This window comes from Drosophila santomea, chromosome 2L (assembly GCF_016746245.2).
Source record: "Drosophila santomea strain STO CAGO 1482 chromosome 2L, Prin_Dsan_1.1, whole genome shotgun sequence".
NCBI classification, from domain to species: Eukaryota; Metazoa; Arthropoda; class Insecta; order Diptera; family Drosophilidae; genus Drosophila; species Drosophila santomea.
This window is the reverse complement of record NC_053016.2, coordinates 9,378,317-9,404,067: the sequence shown is the minus strand read 5'-3', so window position 1 is coordinate 9,404,067 and position 25,751 is coordinate 9,378,317. Positions and strand designations below refer to the sequence as shown.

General features: G+C 41.0%; 3 protein-coding genes across 21 annotated transcripts in view; 1 reads left to right on the top strand and 2 right to left on the bottom strand.

Moving 5' to 3' along the window:
* LOC120448010 (nesprin-1) overlaps positions 1-20,613 on the bottom strand; it is a 103,952-nt gene extending 83,339 nt beyond the window's left edge. For 3 of the 18 annotated variants that reach the window (XM_044006112.1, XM_044006136.1, XM_044006140.1), the window contains exons 1-3: positions 20,441-20,609; positions 17,790-18,736; positions 2,500-2,561 (exon numbers count right to left, since the gene is read on the bottom strand). In XM_044006112.1, the coding sequence (XP_043862047.1) occupies positions 2,500-2,561; positions 17,790-18,606 (879 nt within the window). In that variant the 5' untranslated portion in view covers positions 18,607-18,736; positions 20,441-20,609. Of the gene's footprint in view, positions 1-2,499; positions 2,562-10,436; positions 12,877-17,789; positions 18,737-20,440 lie in introns of those variants that run through there. The other 15 variants (XM_039629770.2, XM_039629854.2, XM_039630114.2 and 12 more) reach the window with 9 other exon arrangements.
* Positions 20,614-21,264: 651 nt separating this feature from the next.
* Positions 21,265-21,962, top strand: LOC120455324 (NADH dehydrogenase [ubiquinone] iron-sulfur protein 6, mitochondrial). Its single transcript, XM_039641404.2, has 3 exons — positions 21,265-21,450; positions 21,548-21,724; positions 21,787-21,962. Exons 1-3 carry the CDS (start codon positions 21,319-21,321, stop codon positions 21,856-21,858), a joined length of 381 nt encoding a protein of 126 aa, XP_039497338.1. The 5' UTR covers positions 21,265-21,318; the 3' UTR covers positions 21,859-21,962.
* Positions 21,963-22,055: 93 nt separating this feature from the next.
* LOC120455317 lies at positions 22,056-25,090 on the bottom strand. Of its 2 annotated transcripts, none has more exons than XM_039641392.2 (5): positions 24,811-25,090; positions 24,278-24,468; positions 23,784-23,898; positions 23,422-23,725; positions 22,056-23,343 (listed from the first exon to the last, which is right to left on the bottom strand). In XM_039641392.2, exons 1-5 carry the CDS (start codon positions 24,858-24,860, stop codon positions 23,044-23,046), a joined length of 960 nt encoding a protein of 319 aa, XP_039497326.1. In that variant the 5' UTR covers positions 24,861-25,090; the 3' UTR covers positions 22,056-23,043. The 2 variants fall into 2 exon arrangements, with proteins under 2 accessions (XP_039497326.1, XP_039497316.1); XM_039641382.2 differs by having other exon boundaries at positions 23,401-23,725; positions 24,811-25,088.
* Between the last annotated feature and the right edge of the window lie 661 nt (positions 25,091-25,751).

Genomic DNA, 25,751 nt, shown 5'->3' with positions numbered 1-25,751 from the left:
TTCTAATTTAATCACCTCCAATAGCTGAATCCTTTCACTTTGGCTTAACGTGTGTCTGGACATCGATATGGATTCCCATGCGGGTGCTCCAACTGGAGGGCACGACTCGTGCCAGGGCGTTGCCATCAATTATGTCATACAGCTATGAATGCGAACTGGGGAACTGGGTATGTGGGAATGTGGGGCCACTCAAAAATTGACCATCCAACGAGCTTTTTGTCACTGGGACCCACCACGAGCGTGTAAATTAATTCATAAATTTTAATCAAATTCTATGGAAAGCGAACGTTGGGAGCGGGTTTTTGGGTCGTCAGCGCAGTGAAATAAAAACCTCGTTCACCTTGAACTGAACAAAGAGAAACAAACATTTTGTTTCGGCTGCCCCATCAAATGCTTTTTACATGGCATTCGAGTGTGTATCTGTCGGATACGTGGATACAGTATAGGGAAATGGAAATGGAAGATGCTTGCTAATTGACAGGTCTAACGAATCTCCAATAGGTAAACGCAAATTAAATAAATCACTTTTTATTTGCAACGGCAATAGCAATATTTATTGCCTCAGTAAAACGTGTCAAGCCAATCGTTGTGCAATTGCAAAGGCAGCGACATCAATTTGTCCCATCATTATGCACATTAAATGACTCATTTGCATATTGCATAACCCCTTGATGGAGATATTGCATCTGCGACTCCTTCTTGAACGACTAAAATGTGACTTCAATCAGGAGAGCCCAGCCCACGCACTATGAAATTCGATTCGAAGACGGATACCCCTCCATTTCAGCTGCTCCTTTTATGTGGAATACTCGTACATATTGCTGTCTGGCTGCCTTATCGAGCTGCACACTCTGAAAGTCGAGGAGAAACTGGTTTTTGGAATGCATTTGGATTGGAATATTTGCCGGCCGGCAACAGATTTTCCTGCATACACATACACAGTAGTGGTAAAAATAGTAATGACTCTCTGCAATTAATAACAATGGCTCATACAATTAATTCGGTTGAGAAAATGTCATTGCGAAACGTAGTAACAAAATGTATTTTCTAAAAAATAGATGTATTATGTAGGCTTTACAATACATACAAGTTATTCTTAATTTCTGTGATTCAAATTCATTCTCTACTTCATTTATAATGAGCAAGTAATAAGAAAAGTTCCTCTGACAAATAAATGATCACTGTTTTCATTTTTATGAATATGCCAATAAATAATAAATGAGTATACCAAGTACTCCTTTCCTTCATAGATTATATTTAAATGGAGAACTTTGAAAAATTTCCAATAACTTTTACCACTCTGACCACAGTAATGTGGGCGACAAAAAATTGCCGGCTCATGTCTGCAGATTGCCGTTGGTATTAAAAGATAACGCATTTGAGACACCAGGCGAAACATGGCTAACTCAATCTGCGACTTCAGCCGGGGATTGCCTGAAAAGTCGGAGGAGACTGAAAAGTCTGAAAACACTGAGAAGTGCATTAAATCACCTCCGATCTCGAGGCATGAAAGTAAGTCAGTAGGCGTCGCGTGGGTTTCTTGGCGGGTTAATGGCAATGCAATTGAAGCCACCACCAGTCGATCCCCGCCAGAAACGGAACTCGCTGGTTGTTGGCTTTCAGGCAACTTTGGTTGCATTTCTTCCAACCATTTTTCCTTCAATATTTTCTTTACCATTTTCGTTTTTTTTTTTGCATTGTTAAAAGTCTGAAGTGGCGAAGTATGGAGAGCACCTAGACAATTGCGTTGAGGAATTTCTAGCATTGGTTGCTGCTGGGTGTGTGTGCTCATAAGATATTCTTGGAAGCTATCCAGCAAGAAAGAGTGACTCCAATATGTTCATACATGACAAATGTTTATCCAGAGCCTATAGGTAAATATTTACTCATACATATGCTAATGATAAAACAAGAAGGCTTTTAAGTTTTTTGCGAGGGTTTATGGCGGCCATAAAAGATCAAACTAGAAGCAGAAATAATTTGAGAATAAAATGCTCTAAAGCCGAATGGGTTTGCCCCAAAAAATAACATACAAATAAACAAAATAATATTTAACGTACAAAATGCAATCGCATAATTCAGCATTCCAAATCTTTTCACTAATTTACTTGACAATGACAAGCCCCAAAAACAAGTAACCTTCAAATTTCACGCATTTAATATCTGTTATATCACAGATCTCTGAACAAACACTTTTCGCTTATTATTCCATCATAATTACTGTACAAATAAATACGCTTATCACGCTTAAATTCCGATTTTGTATTCAAAGTGATGGACATGTCACGCCCCTTAACCCATTTTTGTTGTGAGCAAGTTTTGCTCAGCTTTTGGCACACTCAAAAAAACCTGACACGATTGGTTTATCAAATGCAAATCTATATGCAAATATGCAAATTCCAATGCCACTTTACTGTAGACAAAATTCATTGGCAGTATGCTCAAGACGAATGGCAAATCGATTGAGGCATTTCAGGGGGATAGACAAGATAGACTCACCTTCAATAGGTATGAATTAATCCAATTAGTGAATGTCTTCTTCTGCACACGTTCTTGCTCCTCTGAAAATGTAGAAAAAAACGAAGAAAAGGTAAATGTCAGTAAATGGAAAATACATTTCGTACATTCGCAATTAATTGTTAAACAAGTGGCGGCAGAAAAGAGGAAAAAGAGACTTAAAGGCGAAAAAAGAGACATGACGATACTAGCAAAGATACCGAAACCAACCGATAAGATACATTTCTTCGTATGCATGAGTTGTACAACCGATATACACCAGTTTTTCGTTTTCATTTTTGCGTTGCCTGATGTTGACTTTAACTTAATTATCAGTTAAGTCGCTGTATAAAACTAAATTAACACAATGACATCATGTTTGTGCTCGCGATATAATCGCAAAAGGTTTATATCCTCAATAAACTCCACATAGTGAAGATCTATAGTAGTTTACACTTTAACTGAAGTGAATAGCTTTGATTTGTCTCCAGCTTGATTTTTTACCTTTTACCCTAAAAATCCACAAGCATTCTTTTACTCTACTAATTCTAACTTTTTAACAATTTTTTTGATGATTCAAATAATGTTAAAGTCGTAAACCATATTTCAAATTCCGTTGACCCTTTCACATGCGTCAAAAGGTAGACCGCAGATTGTAAACACGAATTCTCAGATTTGCTTAAGCAAATATTTAGTTTTTTTTTGCATGCCTTAATTACCTAAATTTCATTCTTTAGCCGACAAATGGAAAAAACAAACAAGGCGTTAAAACATCAATTTGTAAACAATTATCAAAATATACACAAGAGAGCGAGAAAGAAACGCATTAAGCGTAGTCATTATGGCAAAGTGCAGTCGAAATGGAAATGAATATGCAAAATGGAAATAGAAATGAAAATGAAAATGGAAATGGTGGCCAGCAGCTGTCTGGTGAAAATCCTATCCACACCAGACCACAGACCAAATCCAGCCCATTGGGAATTCAACTCCAAGAATACTTGGCCCAGTGCGTGGTCTATTCGCTGTCTGGCATTTGGCCAAACGCATGCCAACAATATGGAACGAAAATAGATTTCCCGTAATAAATAAGAAATACTAATTTCACGAAAATGGAAAATTTCTACAGTTAGACAAGCGGAATGCTTGGAATAAGAATTATTACATAAAATAAATCGAGGCAGCCATGAAAGCGTCAAACGCTTAGCCAATTATCAAAACAATTTACAAAGTAAGAACACAAATTGTAATAATTAATTTTAAATGATCCCCAAAACTTGGATCTTTTATGTTTGTCATTTCTCGAATTGAATTTTCATTCATTTATTGCGAGCTGAGTGACGCAATTTGTGAAATGTTGACAAAAGATTATTTAAATAGAAATTAGTTCAAGGTTGCGCAATTTGCAAAGCAACGGAAAGTCGTGTACGTATATTATATACATACATTAATCTATCTGAAATGAAAGAAATAATTTAGCCAACATTCGGCAATGAAAAACCCACAAATTTATGCAATTAGATGAACTTGATGCAAGGTAAAGCATCAAATCCTAACCTAATGGCCATTTTAATGTTCTTTTTAGACACGTTAAAATCCTCGAATGGCTTGTAAAGATTCAATGTAGCAGGTCCAATAATAAATTACCACAAATGTGGCATTTTAAATTTGGTAATTGTTTGCGTAAAACACTGTGGTAATTTCAAAACAATATACATTTTCCTAGCGTCAAGTTACCTAAAGCTTTTTTTTTAATTGTTTATATATACCATGTGTCTTTAATTTAGGAATAACTCGTTTGAAATAATATAATTGACATCTTGAGATTAAAGTACAATTAAACATTTCCAATTGATTGTACTTTTATTTATTTTCCTTAGTATCTAGTGTTGTCTTTCCAAATAATTAAGTTGTTTTGGTCAAAAACAACGGACTCCTCTTCAAAAACTCGTATAAACAGAACCTGATATTTTTGGTAAGCAATCGTGAATGCGTTGCGAATATATTAACATAACTACCGCATTTGGCTAACTGAATTAATTGTCTCTAAAAAACAAGTTGGCTGAGTTTGTTGTATTTCGTTCTTGGCCTGGCCAAAAATAAATGTATATGTGCGACACACGTTGATTAGTTAACATTTTGGTAAGCTATAAATCATGTGAATTTTTGGTAATTGTATTTTTTTTAGCACCACAGTTTGCTGATAGCAGAAAAATGCCAATTATTGCAAAGATAAGAAATAATGCACTCGAAGTTGTGGAATCTGATAAGAACTTAAAGTATAAATGCAGGTCAAGCTAATCAAAACTTGTGTTAAACCGATTACACAATTACTTTATCTACCCACACTGTTGCTACTCCAGAAATTCCTGACTTTAAAAACTTGATTTAATATCAAGGAAAAACTTTCCTACATTTAATTACAATTTCACAATTTAGAGTGCTTTGCTCGATCAGGCATTACAACATATATACAACAATTAGACTTTCGGAAATAAAAGCAATATCCAAAAGTAAAAGCATAAATGTTTGATTTACCGCGTAATGCGTAAAACAATCAACAACATCAAATTGGGGAGTAACGTTCAAGTTGAATGACTTTTCAGGTTGGTTGAAATCAATTTCCATTTCAATAATGATGTATGAAATGATTACAAGATACCCGGTGGAAATGGCCATTTTAGATTCTACAGAAATTTCAGAAGCGGTAAATCGGTTTCTTCGCTCAACTCTTCTGCTTCGCTTGTCGGTTCTTCTGTTCGGTTTCCCTTCATCTTATGAATGGTTCAGTCAGTCAGTCAGTGAGTTAATGATGGTGATTATAATGATAAGTCGGTAGATTGTTATTTATGTTTATTTCGCTATTCTCGCTGTTTAATGAGCGCGTTTAAAAGGATGGAGAAAATATTAACAGTCGTACATAGAAATTCTTAGAAAATGCCATAATGGAAACCCATGGCTTTTCTTCCGTTAATAATAATTACCAATTACCAAAAAAATCTTAACAAAAAGAAGTCAAGTACTGAAAGGGCAGTCAGTTGGCTGTATATTCAACTTCAGTCGCCCATTTGTCTGCGTTGGCCTAGTTACAGAACATAAATAGAAACAAGAAAGAAGTGTTTGGTTAAACTAGTCTATTTGCTTTCACGCATAGCTAATTGTTTTTCCTGCCCTCCCAAAACAGAAAAAACACCAAATACAATATATGTATGTTTTTGTACATTTGCATAAACAAAAGGCAATCGAATCGAATCGTTGGAGAGGAATGGGTTCTAGAATGCAGGCCGATATAGAGCACATGTTGGGGTTTTCAACGGAAGTGCGTCTAATTAAATGTTTGGGGCTTTGCGGTAGGGAATTTCCATGATACAATTGTTTATTGGCTTAATTATGTGGGGTATGACCAACTGGGTTACATAATCACTGGAATCTTTGGCATTTCTTAAACGAGTAATAATCAATTGAATTGCAAAACTTACTTACACACTTTATCTTTCGGAAATGCCATTCCTATCGCAAATGCCCGCCCAAAAATTCCTCAAAATTACGAGGGTCGTTTGATAAGTCCGTGACTTTTTGTATTTGCCGCGCACCTGCTCTAAATACAACACTGCTCCTGTCAGCAGTTATCGATTAACAGCTGACTGTAAAATTTTGAGAAAGCTGCGTTTTTTGGTTTGCGTTTTATAGGCATTGAAAGCAGACGATCTCGTGAATTTTAACGAAAATGGAAAAAAGTGAATTTCGTGTGCTAATTAAGCATTATTTTTTGCGTAAAAAATCCATCACCGAAACCAAGGAAAGACTTGATAAATATTATGGGGACTCTGCACCATCAATTTCAATGGTTAAGAAATGGTTTACTGAGTTCCGTTGTGGTCGTACCAGTACAAGTGATGCCGAACGTTCAGGTCGCCCAAAAGAGGTCGTCATGCCAGAAATCGTCGACAAAATCCATGGAATGATATTGGATGATCGGAGAATGAAAGTGCGTGAGGTAGCTGAGGCTGTAGGCATCTCAACTGAACGGGTACATCATATTTTACATGAATATTTGGACATGAAAAAGCTTTCCGCGCGATGGGTGCCGCGATTGCTCACACACGACCATAAGCGCAACCGTGTGACCATTTCAAAGGAGTGTTTGGCGATGTTCAACCGCAATCCAAACGAATTTTTGCGCCGTTTCGTTACCGTAGACGAAACATGGATCCACCACACCACACCAGAGACCAAAGAACAATCAAGACAGTGGGTTTCTCCGGGTGAACGTGCACCAAAGAAGGCCAAGGTGGGTCTGTCGGCCAACAAGGTCATGGCCACAGTTTTTTGGGATGCACAAGGTATCATTCACATCGATTACCTTGAAAAGGGTAAAACGATCACCGGCGAATATTATTCAGAGCTTTTGGACAGATTCGATATTGATTTGAAGCAGAAACGACCGCATTTGGCGAAAAAAAAGTGCTGTTCCATCAGGACAATGCACGGGTGCACACGTGTGTAGTCAGCATGGCAAAATTTCATAAATTGGGCTACGAACTGCTACCCCATCCAGCATATTCTCCAGATTTAGCCCCCTGTGACTATTTTTTGTTTCCAAACATGAAGAAATGGCTCGGCGGTAAGAGATTCGGGTCAAATGAAGAGGTCATCACAGAAACAAACGACTATTTTGAGGGCCTTGAGAAAACCTATTATTTGGAAGGAATAAAAAAATTGGAAAAACGCTGGACTAAATGTATAGAGCTAAAAGGAGATTATGTTGAGAAATAAAACGCTTCTTTGACGAAAAAAATATATTTTATTCAAAAAGTCACGGACTTATCAAACGACCCTCGTATCTAAACCCAAACTGACACCGACTTAGTTGATTACACTCCAGAGTTCCTGCCACTCGATAAGGTATTTTCATATTCTACCAAATCGAACCACTCACAATGGCAATCAACCATGTGATGAGCACCCCAGCATAGGCTGCATGGTTATTGTAGCAACTGTTTAAATTTCGCTTAAATTTAAACTCACATTTCAGCGCAGTACAGTGAAACCCAGCGAGGTGTGTCGACTTGCACTTGTGGTTGTCACCTGCGGCGACAAGTGAGCAGCAAATATGTCGCTGAATATGTCGCATAAATTGCCAGCAGTCAACATGTTGAAGAGTCTTATAAATGGCATTACTTAACTTTACGCTCCATTGCCTTCGACAGGTTTACACCACCCCCACCCATTTCCTGGTATTTCACAGATACTCGAAAATATTAGATGCAAATACGATACGGGATTCATACATATGGAAGCGTAGTCAAGTGGTGGCATTGCGTCATAAGTAAATATACTTATTCGGCGTGTTTAACTAAATGTTTATTTATTTTTGTCATTTATAACGCACATTAAACCAGCAGATAACCGATGGCCAACACTCAAGACTAAATGATTGAGCAGCAAAGACTTTAGAAAAATAAATATGCCAACAAAAAGCCACTTCAAAAACCAAAAAAAATACTTTGTTTGCGTCTCCAGAAGGAATCTTCAAAAGTTCTGCCCACGAGCAGAAATGAAAACTGAGGAGGAGGAAGCCACGAAATTGGGAATTTTTAATTTCTTCCACCACATGAGCAACATCTGGAGGGGAAAATGGGGGAATTGGCACCCACATCCAAAACAAATCTACTTTGTGGGTTAAGAGCGAACCTGTGGGTGCTTTAAGTTCGGCTTTTGTGTGTAAACTTGATTCGCTTCTTAGCTTACAGAGCTCAGCTCAAATTTCAGCGAGGGGCGCCAACTTCTCTGGACCGCATTTTAGGCATCAATTAAAAGCCGCTAAACTACATGCACTATAAATATAAATATTGGCGAACTGACAGATAGCGACAATACCAGAATCAATAAATAACTCGGCGATGATCTCAGTTGTACGGCTGCCGTTTGTGTGGATTACTTACAATGTCGAATCCCCTGAGATAACGCTAGCTGTCACTTTATTTTGAAAACATTTTTATTGAGTTTAGCTATCAATATCTGTCATTAATCATCTTACAGTCAAATTCGGCTTTGAATCGCGGCCTGATGAAGCTCAATAGCTGATGTACCGCAAGCCATGTCATAAATATGGATAGAGTTTTTTAGTTTTCAATGGGCTTTTTGCACAACCATTAAAATGGCATTAATGATAATTGCTGGGAAAGTGAGGACATGTATTGAAACCAAGTCAAGAGCCACCAATCAATAGTGGAATATACTATATCCATGTGAATGTCATCAATTAGTAAACGCTTGACGTACTTTTGCTGCCTTATAAATTTATATAGTGCTCCATGTCTCCATGTCTCCATGTCTCCATGTCGCTCTATATGATATGCCAGATATTGTGTGTGACTAGGCCTGCCAATATGGTTTTACGGCTCACATTTGGGCCAAATTTAGCTGGCTTGTCAAGCAAATTTATCGAAGCATTCGAAAAGTTTGGTAAAACACGCAACGTCAAAATATTGGACAGCCAGCCGTTATGCTGACACTGACGATGATCCGAGAAGAGAAAAAATAATAATACTTTAACTCACGCAAACTTGATTTATGCTCACTAATTGATATATGAAGACATCTATGTCGAATAAGTAAGGCATAGCAAATACCCTGGGACGAAAAGTGCCCTCTTTAGATGGGTTAACATATATAATAGATTATAGAGGTTTCAACCTTATCCCAGCGCTTTAATCAGCTCATAAAAACCCGAATGGCAAACATGGAAAATCAATTTCCATAAAATACTGTTACTGCATGTAGGTCTTTCCCTCCGATATCATCATATATTAAAGATAATCCACACAAAATGCTCGTATATTAATAATACAAACAGCCATCAGTCAGGGCATATCTATAGATACAAATATGTTGTGTGTCTGAAAATATTTGCATATACCACAAGTGCAGCCCAAAAATTGCGCCAGTCATTCGGGTGACAAACTGTTCGAACCACTTAGATGCGCATTTTCAAGGAGGGCAAGACAGACAGCCTGCCAGACACTTAATTGGTTGTTGTGCTTAACATAATAACAGCCTAGGAGGTCACATAATAGACAACAATTCAACAATTCAACAATCCAACAATCGAACATCCAACCCCATCAAACTGATCTGGGGGTAGTTCTGCCTCGAGTGCTTTTCGCTGCCAATAATTTTCCCTTTTTTCCGAGGCAAGGAAAGAGGTAACAAACTGCTTGCCAACAGAGTCGTTGTGGAGTGGGGCGAATACATAACAAACGCACTGTGCGCCAGTATATAAATAATATAAATCGCCAGATAGTATAGAAGTTCTGGGCGCGACCAACCGACCGACTGACTTATAACGACAGCCCCAATGAACACAGCCCGCTAAACAAGTTAAAGTTCGAACTGCTGCGTCTCAAAGCGATGGATGATGTCATTTAGGCACTTTTTTATCGATTTTTTTTTTGTTTTTGTGTAATAATTAATTAAGCATACAAATGTCTCTCGAAGCAGGTGTAACCACAAAGTACCGCCGCCTGACCTTGACATTCTATGGGATCTTCTAAGCACTATAGCTTCTGCCCCATTGTAAAGATATCGTTTTCCGAAGGGGTAATGCAATTTCCGTTATCTGGAGACCACAGGTGCTGGGGTATCAGGTTCTTTGAGATAAGATCTAGCTTTAAGTGGGCCAAATTTGGGGATTAACTTGGATGTATATCGGAAGATAGGAGTACAAGGAATGCGTGACTTTTAAAAACTATAGAAAACATATATTATAATGATATTTCTCCTAACTTTCATATGTGTAAGAAATAAAAAAAATATTTTAAACTTAAGTATTATTTATAAGTATTATTTATTCAATCATAGTAGTTGTCTGATTATTCACTGAACACATCTTTTCCAACGCACTGTGGCTATATGCCATCCGTACTCCTCCCGATTTTTACCTCGTTTCTCCTTGATATGGCTGTCGTACTGGGAATTGCTGCGGGCGTAATTGATGGACGCCATGGTGGACTGGAACTCCTGGTATTCCTGGTCGCAGGGTGATTCGTTGCTGCGGCCACTTTGCGTTGCCAGAGTCTGATAATCCTGGCGCAGACTCTTGCTGAAAGTGCCGATGCCACTGAGGGCGTGGGCAGCTGACGCGGATATGGATGCGGATGGGATTACTGCGGACGCGGATGCGGATGCGAATGCGGTTGCCGGAGTGGTGGGACGCGTGGGCGTGGACACAATCACTATACTGCTGGCGGGTCTGCCCTCCGTGTCCGAATCGTTATCGATGTCGATATCGTTGTCACTGGCGTTGGATTTCCCGGTGCGAATTTGCGCGATTTTTCCGACGACCACCGATGAGGAGGTGGCTGAGTTCGAGGTTGAGGTCGAGGATGAGGTGGACTTGGTCGTTGTGCTTGTTATCGTTTTGTGGCTTACAATTTTCCGGGGCTCTTCCGTCGAAGAACCGCGCAATTGGCACGTTGCAGCTGGACTAACTAGAGTTTTCGGACCCGTTTGCGGTTGCTCCTTCGTGCCAATTGGCGTGGATGTTAGCATTGTCTTCGTGGCGCCGGCCAGGTCTAAGTCCCTTGGTCTTTGGGGTGTTAAATCCTGGGGGCTGGTGCGGTTGCCGCCACCCACCTGGACAGTTGTTTGCTGGTACAAACGCCGGCGGGGGTTGCTACCACCGACGGTAATGTCAATGTTGCCGGTTGCCATGGCCACTTCCTGCCGACCGAACGACAGGTCGGTCTCGTCCCTCGCCTGGCTATCCTCGGTTAGTTCGCTTTCCTGCTCCAGTTTGATCAGTATCCTTCGTCCGCCGGCGGTTAGATCCACGCTCCTCGGCGGCGTAACACTGGATCGCTCGCTGGAGTAACTGGAACGTGACCAGGACGGCGAGTCCCTGGGCGATACATAGCCCTCGCCGTGGCGATAGATCTTCTCCTCGGCATAGCCACCGTCGCTGGTCATCGAGGAGGTGATGATGGTCCTCACGCCGTCCGCAGATGGAACCTCCCTTACGGTACGTTCGCCCTCGAGGAAGCTTTCCAGTTCCTTGAACTCCTTCTTCTTGGTCCTGCGAGTGGTTCTTAGGGTCACATTGAACGGCGCCAGGTGTTCCTGCACATTTCCGTGCTCAGCACCGGGACTCATGCGACTGGTGGTGCGCAGGGTCACATTGAAGGGACTCGCCACCTGGTCACTGGTCACCTCCACACGGCGCGGCGGAGTGGTGTGCCGCAGCTGGACCTGCTGAAAGGCCAGCTTGGCTGCCTCCGCCTCCGCCATGCCACGTTGCCTCTCCTGGCGCAGCCGGCGCTCAATCTCATGGACGTCAATCTCGAATGGATTCTCGGCATCGTACTCATCCTGGTCGTCGCCCAGACGCAGCTCGTCAGAGCTCTGATCGGCTGGACGCTTCACGGGACTGGAGCCATCCGACCAGACCTTCTCGTACTGCGCCACCTTCTGACGCAATCTCTGCTGGTTGGGTGATGGAGCAGCTGCTGCACCTGCTCCTGCTGCGTGCTCCCCCAGGATAAACTCTTCCACATTGGAGCTACTCGAGGTGGTGAGGGAGGTGGTGATGGTCTTCATGTAGGTCCTCGTCACCGTCGATGTCTCCAGCTGTTGGCTCTCCTCCTCCTCCAGCACCTGCTCTCTCGAGGATTTCTGCTCATGCGCACAACGCCGGCGAACAGCTGGGACTGAAGGCACGTCATCGCCTCCGGCTGCTCCGCTTGCTCCTGCTCCTCCTCCGCCGGCATCTATGGTTGTTGGATCCATGTGCTTGGATCCTGGTCCTCCAGTATCAGCCATAATGGCATTGATTTCGCTAATAGACCCTCGTCAAGCCAAATTGTCATCGGTCACGAGTTTTTCGCAGCCAACAAAAAACCAGCCTTCGTGTCCTTTTTCCCTAACTCCACCACTTTTCTCTCCTTTTTCGGCTTTCCACCAAATGCAGAATTGATTTTTCTCACGCAACGCACACACACACACGCACACCGTGACTTTTCACCGAATTTTCTCTTTGAACAACCCTTGAATGGCCTTCAGTCTTTAATTTTTCGGCCCACGTAATTCGACTTTAATTTTCCCAAATGCAAATACACACGCTTCTTCTCTATTTGATTATATTTAACACTTGAAGCTTTGGGCTTTCGGGGGTTTTATTGCCAGCCACACACAATGCCAACCGGAGATTATCTCACGCAGTTAGGTATGGAAATTAGTATTTCGCTCGCAATTCTTCTCACTGTCCCAACAAACATAAGATGCGAGAATACGGGGGCTTTCGGTGTTTATTACTTTTAACTTGTATTTCAGTTTTGCCTGCTGGACATAGCCGGCTATATCACATTATCGCCCGGCGACTCGGTCGCTCCGCGATTCCAATCCGCTGTCGTAGAAAGCCGGTTCGATACTGAACCCCAAACCCGCAAGCCTTCAATGTGCTACGCCTTGTCCAGTCCAAAAAAAAAGCAACTGAGAGAGCAACTGCATAGTAATCGTAGTAAAGCTCAGAGTCTGTGCTCATCAGTGTGTTGGTATTTTGCCTGAATAGCGAGAGAGCGAGAGAGAGTCTTGGAGCGGAGTGGCCGAAAATCGCAGAGAGAATCAGAGAATCAAAGCGGGAGCATACGCAATATTTCGTACGACTTTTGATGGATGTTGTTTACCACGACGTACTCACCGCCTTTTAACCGACTGCTCTTGTTGTTGCTTGGGGTCAGTGGCGCAGTGGCCGGCTTTTTGCAGGGGGGTGAGGCACTTTTTGGAGAAACATCTTGGGGCTCCGAGTAAAGGGAACCAAATTTTACAAGGTCAACGTGCTCGGCTTACATCAAAGCTTTGTTTTTAATAGTTTTAGAATTAATAGAATTAATCTTTTTACTTTACATATAATAACATTCTTAATATCAATGTCTGCATTTTTCCAATTCGAAGTGTTAGAAATCAGTAACCATATTTTCTTTTTTCCAGCAATAAAAGCCAAATATCAGCAGTAGTTTAATAAGAACTTTAATTTCAATAATAATAGCATCAGTATGTAAATGTGTACATTAATTTTAATAAAACTAACCATCAAAACAATATGTCTTTTTTATGTATTTTCCTTTACCTTAAATACCTTGCCATCCAACGACGCAAAAACGTTCGTCTTCATAGGGTGGTAATGTTTTGAACGATAAGAGTTACTCGTGGTCTCCCATTTCTTCTAAGCTCTCTCCCCTTCTCTCTCTCTGCTCTTCTGCATGAATGGGTGGCATTCAAGTGCTTTGTTTAAGTAGCGCCCTTTGGCCTGAAATCGTAAACCTTCCAACTTACACCTTTGCTGCGTGACATCATGGAGCGTGAGAAAATATCAATTACACAGCCACAGCCCTTGGCTGGTGGTTGTTTATATGGATTATTATTATAAACTACAGCCCCGTTGGATCGTTTTACTAATATTTACAGAATCTGCGTTATTGAGAGGGGCTGAAAATATGGGTCAGCGCATGGCAAAGCTCGGCTTACAGCGGCACTTAATGAAAGTCATTCATGGATTCGAAAGAAAAACAAATGTTTTTTCTTCGTGTTTGCAGCTTATGTAATCAATGTAAAGTTATAAACACGTTTGCCGTGTATTTTCAAGCTGGGCTAGACTAATGACGTCACGCTGTGGTGATTGCATTGCATCTGATATGTGTATCTGTACATTTTTATGTTTATTGTTGTCGCGCCGAGAAGTTGGCCCTGAGATATAAAGTTGCACTTCAAATGGCCTAAAGCAATTTGCTAGCAACGCAATTTAATTTGTTATTCATAGACAAATTCTAATTCTAATTCCGAACTGGACAAAGGTCAACGGATTTTAATAATTTCGAAAGGAACTCTAGTTCTAAGGAATGCCAGTCACTAACCCTAAAATTATTAAATATATTTCTAGCAAAAGTTTTTTTTAACCTTAATACTTTCCATCATATATTCAGCCAATTTTCCATTGCCCACTCTATAATACTTTTACTAATGGGATCTTTATTATAATGACTCAAACTTGTGATCCACACACTCGACCGCCACTTGAAATATCGTGTAAAATTCGAATATGTAAGGCATCCCCATAAAGATAAAAGTAAACATGGGTGGCAGTAGCAGCTGGCCCCCAAAAAAAGTGGCGTCTTCTTGAGAGAATTCACATGTTCAATTTGATTTAATAGCATTATTTTGTTTACGAGGGTGTGAGCCACTGTGCGAGTTGTAAAATTTAAAGTGGCAGCCACTTGAAAGGCCATGGGTAATTCGGTTGTAACTTAGATATTTAAAGACATGGGTTCCCATTAAAAAAAAAAAAACAGAAAATATTATAGTGAAGAATTATAATTAAAGATGGTATATGTAAATCATATTTTACTTTGGATGCCAACTGTTACCTTGAATATGAACTCAGTGGCTCAATTATATACAAGTTCTTAAAATAAACCATCTATATTTATAAAATCTCCAGCACCCAATTCGACTTTTGGCAAACATTATTTCGCATAAACACTGGTTTCCGCTCTCGAAAAGTTTGATTTTCGGCACTTTCAGTGCTATATCTTTTCAGCCAAGATGTATAATGTATTTGATGTTTCCTCATTTATTTCACACCTATCCATAAAGTTGAACAGTTTAATGGCAAGGCAAACGCACAGAGCTTCTTGGTCTTCAAATATTGACTTCAAGGCATCACAAACGATTCTCTAAACAGAAATTCATCTAGTGGAAAATGCCAAAAACACATTTTTTGTTGGCTCGAGGCATTAGTCAGCTCAAGGGGCAATTAATGAAATGTGAATTCCTCTTAGGATCGGCCAAGAAAGTTTATTTGCCCAAAAATTAAGCTATGTAAACGATATAAACTATTAGCCATTAAGATTTGAGTGCACATACATTTTTAAATGACCAGACCTCGCAAAGTCGAAAAGCAATTTGAAAAAAAACTGGGCAACATGTCAACGATTTTGATTTGTTTGAATTGAGGCATTTGCATATGTCTAGATATCATCGTCCATGCCCGATTTCTACGTGCGAAAAATGATAAAATTAGTTCGAGTATTCCCTATTTATAGGAATTATACATCCACGTAACGAACAAAGTATACGCGAATTTCTCATATGTTTCCCATTTTGTGGAGACGCGTGGGCGTTCGCCAAAACGTTTATTGTAAAATATGTATATATTTTCAGCAGAATCGAATAAATTAACAAACAGTTGGATCAAAATTTAAAATACGGAATTTCAAGATTCCTTCCCCTCAAAATTTATTGGCAAGAGATTTGTCGTTTTATTATATAAGATTAAATCTGTCCGTTAAATTAAATCTGTCACTTGGATTAAGGTGATAGCAACTAAAACATGACAGGGGATTACAATTTGAATTTTACAGAATAATATACATTGCTGGTCAATGAAATCAAGTCAGAAAAACCTTAAAATATTTACGAGGTTTAGTTTATGATGCAATGCAGTTGCAAAGATTTATGGTGGGTAATTAATCATTTTGATTGTGGGAGAAAAAACTATAGCTGTTGGGATCAGTAGAAGTAAGCTCAGTAAAGAAAAACGCCTTGTACTAAATTATTATACTGAATATTTTCTTGTATTTCAGAGTGCACAAATGGATCCATATGTTGCACAACCAAATCCCTAGAAGCAAATCCCAACCAAACAGCTGAAAATCCCAGAAACTCTCTACAAACTCTATTTTTAATCGCATTTCCCGGCGTGACAAGACAAGTTCGAGTGTGAGTAAGCCGAAAAAAAAAAAAATAAAATAACTGAGTAGAAAATATGCTGCTAAATTTGAAAATAAACCAGAAAGCAGGGCGAGAAAATTAGACGAAAATAGCACAGATCGTCCCTTGAGATTCCCATTTCATGCCAAACAAGCGCCTAAAAATAAGTTAGCCCAAAATTGAATCAAGATGCAGCCAAGTTTGTTCTTTTCATTTGTTTTTTGGTCAACTTTGCTGGCTAACAAGACAATGGGAATAAAATCAGACAAGTCAGACAAATGCAGTGTATAAATAAATAATGAAGCCATTTCCACAGTGACATCAGCACCGGACCTGGCATCATCACCATTGCAGAATGGGAAAAAAAAGCATTCACAACACTGCGTTGTGCTTCAGTCTATAAACAACTTTTCCGAATAATCCCATACTCAGGTCTATAGTCCACGGACTCGCTGCGTTTCAATAAAAAATAGTGATCTCATTGCCCGTTCCACTCAACAGGCTAAGTACATCGAACAAAAGGCTCAAAATCCAATTCAAAAGCGCGCCTATCAGCTCCACAAAAAATCCGATCGCACGCCATTCAATTGATTCCAATTGGCTTGTGCCGGTGGTTTTGCCAAAAGGAAATCCGATTTGCTTTTGTCCTGAATGAGTTAGTCACTTTTAAAAACTATCAACTAAAAGTTTTTGTTTAACAAGCTTGTTTCCATTTTTAATGATCTGCAAGTGATACCAAAAGTGCTAAAATATACAAATGGCCTAAGTAAATAGACTTTTGCAAATATGTTCTAGACCCACCTACGAATATGTACATAGAAGCCAAATATTAAATAACAAATTATCTCATTCTCGGCACATGCAAATTGCTAGAAAGCACATAAAACATATGTACAATCCATATGTGCGCATAACAATTCATCGATTCATTTGACATTCGATGTGTTTGGCCCGTATTGGCGATTGCAATTTGCACGATTGCCAAAAACTTATATTCCGTTTCCATTTCGCCGACAACATTATGTCATTACCTTTTGGCCACATCGCACCTTAGGCACTGAAATGGCCCAAAATAGCATTCAAACTAAAGGCATCCAAAAACAGCGAAAGGTGAGCCAGAGTCCAAGAATCTGGGCCATAGTCTACTTTCGAGCGATGATGTCAGGAGTCCGATGCGGATGCGGCGGATTCCGATGATTCCGTTGATTGGGAGGAGGAAAACTTGGACCACTGCTGTCTGGGTCAAGTTCGGATGACTTTTACATACGCTTTTCCCGCCCCACACGATAGAGAAAAGCGCTCTGATTCAACAAAGTTCAATGCTTTGCCAAGAGAAAATCAAATATTTTACACGTTATTTGTGTGCTGAAGGGGCGTCCAACTGATGGTTGTCACATTAGCACACAAAATTCTAGAATGCCGCTGACTCAGCTGCACTGAGAGAAACTGTACAACTAAAATGTGTATGATCAAGTGATTTACTAGAATTACCTTAGTTAATTTCTTATATAGGCTATCATATAACAACTCACCTTGCAACTGCAATATCGTCATCTGATATTCGGCAAGCTTCTCGTCGACGTAGTCCTGCGATTGGTTCGCAATGATTTCGGCTGTCGATGGACCGAACTCCTCTTCGTCATCGTAAATCACGTAGGATTTAGGTTGCGGAGGCTCCAGCGGCACGCCCACGAAATCGATCTGATCCTGGGCCAGTCCGTGCCCTCCATATCCTCCTTGTCCTCCGTGTTGTCTCGGTTGTGGCGGGATCACCGGCGCTCCCTGCTGCTGCTGCTGTTGCTGCTGCTGCTGGTGATAGAATTGCGGCGGTTGCTGTTGGTACTGGTGGTGCGACAGTGGCGTCTGTCGATTGCTGTAGTTGAAGTCGGAACTCGGAGTTTGGCACACGATGGGCGATGGTGTGGGCGACAGCTGGAAGGAGCTGGTCGGCTGGGCGCCATACGAGTTCTGGTGCTGCAGGGGAGCCGGTCGATAGGGACGTGGTGCCGGCGATGCGCCACCACTGGACGCCACTCCGCCATAGTAGCCGCCACCTGGCGCTGGCTGCTGGTAGGGCGACGGTGATTGGTTACCGCCTGGCCACTGGGGCCGTGGATGGGGTATATTGGTGCTGCCGCGCTGACCCCTCACCTGATTGATGGGCGCCGGAGACATGGCGTGTCCATAGGGACGTGGTCCCGAGATTATCGGCGGCGGACTGGGCGCCGTTGTCCACGGCGACGGTGGACGGTAGAGGAAGGACGAGGGCGATGGCGAGGCGGGATTGTGGGCACGCGGATTCCAGCCACGTGGTCCATTCCCGTACGGCGGCGGTTGCTGCCCGGACATTTTCGCGGCAAAACGAATCAGACGATCGAGATCTTTGGATTTGGGCTTATTTCGATTTTACGAGCGGGATGGCTATTGGTTTCACAAAGACTTTTGGACGGGGTTATGGGGTTTAATTTAACATATTACACTGGCAATGGAAGAATTAAGAAAACATTACTTTATTACTTAATATAAATATTAACGATTTAATTGGGGAATTTGTCTTTTGTGGCTTATGTTTGGTTTAAGGTTTAAAAAGCCTACAACTGCACAGAGTTTGGTTTTGTTTGGGAATTATGTTATTAACTGAACACCACGAAACAGTTAAACATTTTAACGAGAAATCTGCTGGCCTATTTTTTACTATCCAACGATCATAAATCATCATTTGCTCATTAGCCAAAACAATCACCTGAACTAAACATCCAACCCAATTATGTCACTTAAACAAGCTGAGGAGGCATAAATAAATCATGACCTATTCACGAAAACGGGTAGCCAGCTAATTTCGCCAGACTACGCAGATATATAGGAAAGATATAGATATAGATCCTAACGGAAGTGGTCCAAACATTTATACAATCTTTAAAAATGGGGCTGACGTGAGTGTGCGGCTTTCAAGTCGCCGAGGAGTGTTTTCCGCGCACAATCATTTATTTCAGTTAGTTGTCTCATATATTAGTGAAAACATATATGCCTCTGGTAGATAATTCACAATTCTACCATACATACATATTTACATTATGCTGCAGATCGAAATGAGGAGAGAAGTGAGCATTTTGAGGATTAGCTGCTGTCAAAATTGTTTGAAGGCCCCATAAGTCTATGATATATGCCTGGCAGAGTGTGTGGGTAACCTTGGAGAAATGTCTCAAATCATTGATTTCGCATTGGACGCACTGTGAAAGTGAAATTAGCTGAGTTACATATACATTCCGTACAGAACGGAAAATAAAATAATAGTTTTACAAGAGAAATGCGTCAAATTAGCCATTTTTGAATGGATGGTAAATAAATAGAGTTTTCATTCTATTCTATACTAATTTGAAATAGTAGGACTTATTTCATAGAACAATAATTTTAATGAAGAGCTAAGTCCCCAATAAATTGCAACTAAAATGCAATACAATGCTCATCTGCTGTCATCACTGTTTAAAATTTTTCCAAAAATTTTCCAACATTTTTGCACATTTTGTTCGTCATCTGCTTTCAATATTTCAGTGCCTTTATGGATTCTCCAAAACGAAAACCAAAAACTGCACAGTGTAGGCGTTTTGGGTGGTTTATGGTGGTGGTGTGTTGTTGGTGATGGTGTATGGATCAGTCCACCATCGGCAGCACTTAAAAAGCACACGTCCCCCAATTCGAGAATCCCAATCGCACCACCGCGACGAGGGAAAACTCATGCAGACTTTTCACTTTGCGGCGGCGGTTGTCGGTTGCTTTCGAATTATTCAAAAATAGAAATGAACTCAGTTCGTTAAACTTTCGGCTCGCTCGGATCGGAGGAAACCATGCCGAGAGCAAAAAAAAAAAGAAAAGATGCAGCCTCGAATGCTTCACTTTATTCTGGGACCACTTTTAATTGCCATCCGCTTTTGTGGGATGTATCCCTCTTTGATATCCATATCCAATCTATGGCGATTATGGTTCACTATTATTCTGGAGCACACATTCCATATTCTTTGCGTTCATTTTTCTCGCACCGGAAAACGTGGAAAAACACGTTTTTTTTCCATAGAGCACTTCACTGCCGATTATGTAATCCGTGGAAATTCGTGTATTTTTCGAAGCTTTTTCAATGGGATCTTAGGATACACAGACACAGCAATTAATTTGTAACATTACACACCGTAAATTCGCTTTGATTTTACGCCAGTATTCTTTGCGGGAACAATTCCAATTTCAATTTCTATATATACGTATATATAGAGGCGTGTATATATGCATGGATGGCCGGAAAGAAGACTTTTCAATGAAGAACTATAGATGTTGTAGAGGAAGAACCGAGAACAACACTCGACGAGCACGAAACACTAACTGAATTGGCTCCCCAAGCGCCAGGAGGCACATTCCCGATCTTGGGGGAAATTTCGAAAATTTTCGAAACGCTGGCTGCTTCGGAAAATACGCACGAAGAATCGACTCTCGGCATTTTTTTGCCGGCTTTTCTCTTTCTTCGCCTTTTGTTTACATCCCTCTTTTCTAAACAACATTCATTGTAGGTGATGCGGCTGTGGGTGGTGCTGCTGCAAATTAGGAAAAAACTTTGGCACTCTACAGAGAATATGAAAAAAACATTGATACGTGTCGTAATGAATAAATTTTATAACTAATTTTTCTAACATTTTTGGTTTTTTAAAAACAAGGTTCTTGAAATTATACAAATTAAATGCACTGTTTAATTAAACCAACTTTATAAAAACTTTGTTAATAATATTTCTTAACTTGCAAAAAGCCGCCTAAGATAATAAAAAGCGCAACCAACCCTAATTAAATATCATTTCTTTAAATCAAAATAGTCTTCAAACTGTACTTAATTTATTAGAATATAAGAAAACGTCAAATTAGTACCCGATTTTTAAATAACCAGAGTGACCGTTGATCGGAAAATGTAAACTAACACCTGCGCCGTTAGCTCGCTGTTAGGCCAGCTGACGCTGTCAGCCTGACAGCCACAGGGTGATTCCCGTCACAATACATTTTGCGAACAAATTTTTGTAGGAAAAAATGGCCAGCAAGCAATTGGTAAACAATTTGGCCAAACTCGGCCTTCCGCGCCAGAATTGGATGGCCCCCTTGGCCACCGTACGCCACTCCAGCAGTCGCGGTGACATCGAGAAGGTCACACACACCGGACAAGTAAGTGTAATTGGAACTGTTGATCCAACCATCCTGCGATTACGCAAACATTTTGGGAAATATGTACGAATCTAGCTAAAATGTATACTTATTTTAGGTGTTCGATAAGGATGACTACCGCAATGCGCGGTTCGTGAACGCCAAGCGGTATGTGAACGAGAACTGGGGCATCAAGCTCATCGATGAGGTGGCTCCCAAGGAGTGCACCGAACGAGTTGTCTACTGCGACGGCGGCGATGGTCCTCTGGGTCATCCTAAGGTGTACATCAACCTGGTGAGATATTGGTAGCCAACTGCCGCATCTATTTGACTCATTGGCTCTGGTATTACTTGCAGGACAAACCCGGAAATCACATCTGCGGCTACTGCGGTCTGCGCTTCGTCAAGAAAGATGACCATCATCATTGAGGAAACCACAATGGCCAATAGATTTTAGCTGAAACACCTTTCTATCCTGTTGCGCTAGCTTGAACTCAACTAAACTAAATAAAATTAGAACACCAAAAAGCTAATCACATGGAGAAGTGCCATCGTTTTTACTATTTGTATGAAAAATGGATAAGTGTCCTAAAGAAAACCTTTTCCCGAAATGAAAGACGAACTCATTTTTATTGCACAACACTTTATTTGCATGTGTCTTGAATGATTACTAATGCGTGCATGCATTGTGTCCTCTTTGAAAGTTAGATCTGATCAAAATCAACTTAAGTGTTAAAGTTTAGTAAAACTAATAAACAAAAACCGAATTGTAATTCAAAATACTGTGAGTTGAACTCGACTGCTTGTGCAGAAACCAGATCAATTCACCACGCGGGTGTTTAAGTGTATAAAATGTAGAGTAAAACTAACAAAGTTAACGCAATCGTAGATAGTACATAAACTTGATTTGTTTGCCTGGTAAGCGGTAATGTATTGTATAGTGGTTTGAATTTATAATTTTTCGCTGTTAAATCACTACGGGCACTTTAGATGCTGACGATCGCAGCATTGAGACACAGATAGTACCACGAAGAATCAATACAATAATACAATAACTGCCGCCGTTTGGGCGTTTGCTTGTTGGTTGCTTTTTTGTTTTGGATGCCAGCGCTCTGCGGGAATTGGAGTGGACGACTCTAAAGTCTCCATTCCATCCGTGTAAGCCTGCTCCTGCTGCTCACAAAACTGAAATTAATCACACGTTCGCACCGCTCAACACGAGCCATCTCCGATACCAATTCCATCTCCAACCGTTGGGAGTTCGAGCTTGGCCTGCAGAGAGCCCTGGATCTGGGAACTGAAAGTGCGGCGCCGCCGGGTGGTGCGCCTGTCTCACATAATATATATGCCCAGCATATCGCTGATCGCTGGTCAATAAAATCATGGTCAATAATCGTCGTCGTCATCTGTTGTCTCAAGTGCGTTTCATCTAAAACACCAAACACTAAGGAGAATGTAAACTAAAATGTAGTAGGTTCTAATTTGGATGTTGTGTGGATGCGGGACTATGTTGCCGACGAATCGCTTTAGCCTATCTTCGTACTGTTGCTGTTGTTTCTGTTGCTGCAGCAGAGATCGCTTGTCTTGATTGGGGCAATAGTTGTTCACCACTGGTCACCAGAGGTTCCGTGGCATGGCGTAGCCTTCTTTTGTCACGAATATGTTGCGTTCGCCACGGGCCACGGCCACCTCCTTCTGCTGCTGCTGCTGCTGCAAATGCTGCTTTCCACCCATTCCGTGGGCAGGAGCTCCACCATCGTGGGTGACGGTGGTCTCCTTACGCCCGTCTATCATACGGGTTACGGTGGTGGTCTTGTGACCAGACGAATCCTGGGTAACCTTGGTGGTCTCATAACTGCCGTCCGGTTTGCGCACAGTTTTGGTCATCACGCTCTGGCTGAATAGCTTGGGACCCTATAAAAAATGCTTATAAATTGTCATGTTTACTTAAGAAGTTGTGGTCTTTCCCACCTGATAGTTGCCATCGAATACCCCTCCGAATGGAGACATTCCACTATGCGGCAACATCGGTGTCATGGGCGTCATGATGTCCGGCTTGTTGTTCATAGGCGGACGCGGCGGACGAGCGCACGAGTGGTTCTCCCCATCGGCGGAGATGGTTCCGTGGATACGGCCCATGATAATCTCCTCATCCGTAAGCTTGGAGCGCTGGACGCTCTTGCGATAGCCGTGCTGGTTCGATGGCAAAATGTTGCCAATTGCCGGGTCGCCTGGCTCAATATTCTCCTCCGGATTCAGGCGCTGGATCAGCGAGTGCAACTGGTCGGCATAGATCCTAAAAGCAATTATTTGTTTAATGTGATCTCGTTTGCTGGTCAAGTGTGTTTACTTACTCGCCATCCAAATCGGTATCCAAAGAAAGATCCTTTTGCTCCGCAAACTTCTTCAGAATCTTGCTCTCAAAGCCCGGCTTCAAGAAGTCTTCCTTCAAGTCGCGCTCAAAGCCATCTGATTATGTCGAATGAGGTAAATAATATGTTTATTTATGTTTGATGGATAAATAAACTATGGCATTTAACATATGCAAGCACACTCAAGGCGAAACTTAGCAAATATATTTAAATATTCAATTACTGCAATTACTCATTGATTTTGTGTCATTTATCAAATAACAAGTAAATCGACCAATTACTTTTGTTATACAAATGTGCACATACATCGCTTTTTTTTTACTAATGGCTTGCAAACCTAATGCTATCATTAACTGAAAATGGGCAATGCACTTAACAATTTTAATTACATCCACTGAATTAGGGTATTAAATTCTTCTACTACTAATCTATAGATATGATATTCAACGTAAAAAGGGAATACAAATCCCACATACCATCATTGTCGTTCAGGGACTCCAGGAGTCGTTGCAGCTGGCTCTCGAAGTGCTTCTGCATCTCCAGCGGACTGGTGAAGACCTGGAACGCGAACTTGCGATCGTCATCGAAGAGTTCGTCATCGGTTTCGGCCTCCTCGAACCACTGGGGCTTCCGGAACTCGTCCTTATTGGAAGCGGAAGCCGCAGAGCTGAAGAAGAGAGTCCGCGAAAGAGAGAGATGCGAAAAACAACAGGGATGAGAATAGGAACATGGATTTCCAACCCTCGGGTACATCAATACGCAGCCTCCGTTCCCACAGAGAGCAGCGGGCGCTTTTCCTTATCCGCGTGCGTGTGTGTGTATCCTGGCGAAAATGTATCTATAATGGCAGGTGCCTGGTTATCGATCCATTGTCGCCTGAAAAACGCCGCCACATATGTAGATGCACCCCCCGTCAATATTTTTAGACTTCGTTCCCTGGCCTTTGGGTGCCCCCCCGACACTTGCATAATATGGCCACAAATCGGAGTGTCACCATCGTAGTACTCACTCCTGCTCCTTTTCCGCCTCGGACTTGAACATTTTCTTCAGAATATCCATAATCTGCTGCTGCTACGCCGATAATTGCTTGGGGCCAAATGGAAAACGGAAAATCCCTGACTGAGCGCAAAGCAAAGTGGTTTAAGGAAAACTAAAAGAACCAAAACGACGCGAGTTTCAACTTGTCCCGGCTATCCTTTATCCGCACACCTATTTATTGTTTATCTATTGGGGATTTTTTCGCATTAATTTTCACACGACCGTCGAAAAACTGACAACAGCACAGCTGACAACTGACAATTCGAGGTGGTGAGTTCGTGTCACGAGCGCCCAACAGCTGATGTTAAGTGCGCCCCTTTGCAGTACCTACGCTGGAAACTTTTCTGTTAATGGCACGCTGTTCAGTTCTGAAAATACCGTTACATTTATTTGGAATTAATTTTTTTGGGATTTTGAATGATATTTCATGAGTTATTTCAAGGAGCGTCGAATTTCAACAAAACGCTGGATTGAACAATCACATTCAAATTACTTGCATTTATTTGTTGAATTACTATCAATATATTTCTATAGATTTCTTATATATTATAAAAAAAAATGTTTTTTAATGTGTTTACGTTTTATACACGTAATAGGATGTCGCTTACTTTAGAGTTTAAATATATAATATATAATTGATATGCATGTTAAACACTGGATACAGCTCGAAGCTAATGATTAAAACCTATCAATGTATGAAAGGAAATAAACTGACCCACTACTCTATATTCACTTTATGGAAGGCAAATATTTGCATGCATTTTCCCTCTGGTGTTTATTTTTGGATTATTTCACATACTTATGTATATATATTTTGTATTAATAGCTTTGCGAGTTTCTCACTAAAACTGTTGATCGATTTAATATCGAATTCAGCTTAATATCATGCATTTCCTGGTCTCGGCTTCGTTC

Excerpts from the sequence above, each read along its gene's own strand:
- LOC120455317 (XM_039641382.2), bottom strand. The coding sequence starts at position 24,860 with ATGGATATTCTGAAGAAAATGTTCAAGTCCGAGGCGGAAAAGGAGCAG. Across the intron at positions 23,899-24,277 it reads GTCCCTGAACGACAATGATG|ATGGCTTTGAGCGCGACTTG; the intron begins GTATGTGGGATT and ends CGACATAATCAG. Across the intron at positions 23,726-23,783 it reads GATACCGATTTGGATGGCGA|GATCTATGCCGACCAGTTGC; the intron begins GTAAGTAAACAC and ends AATTGCTTTTAG.
- LOC120455324 (XM_039641404.2), top strand. The coding sequence starts at position 21,319 with ATGGCCAGCAAGCAATTGGTAAACAATTTGGCCAAACTCGGCCTTCCG. Across the intron at positions 21,451-21,547 it reads AGGTCACACACACCGGACAA|GTGTTCGATAAGGATGACTA; the intron begins GTAAGTGTAATT and ends TACTTATTTTAG. Across the intron at positions 21,725-21,786 it reads CTAAGGTGTACATCAACCTG|GACAAACCCGGAAATCACAT; the intron begins GTGAGATATTGG and ends TATTACTTGCAG.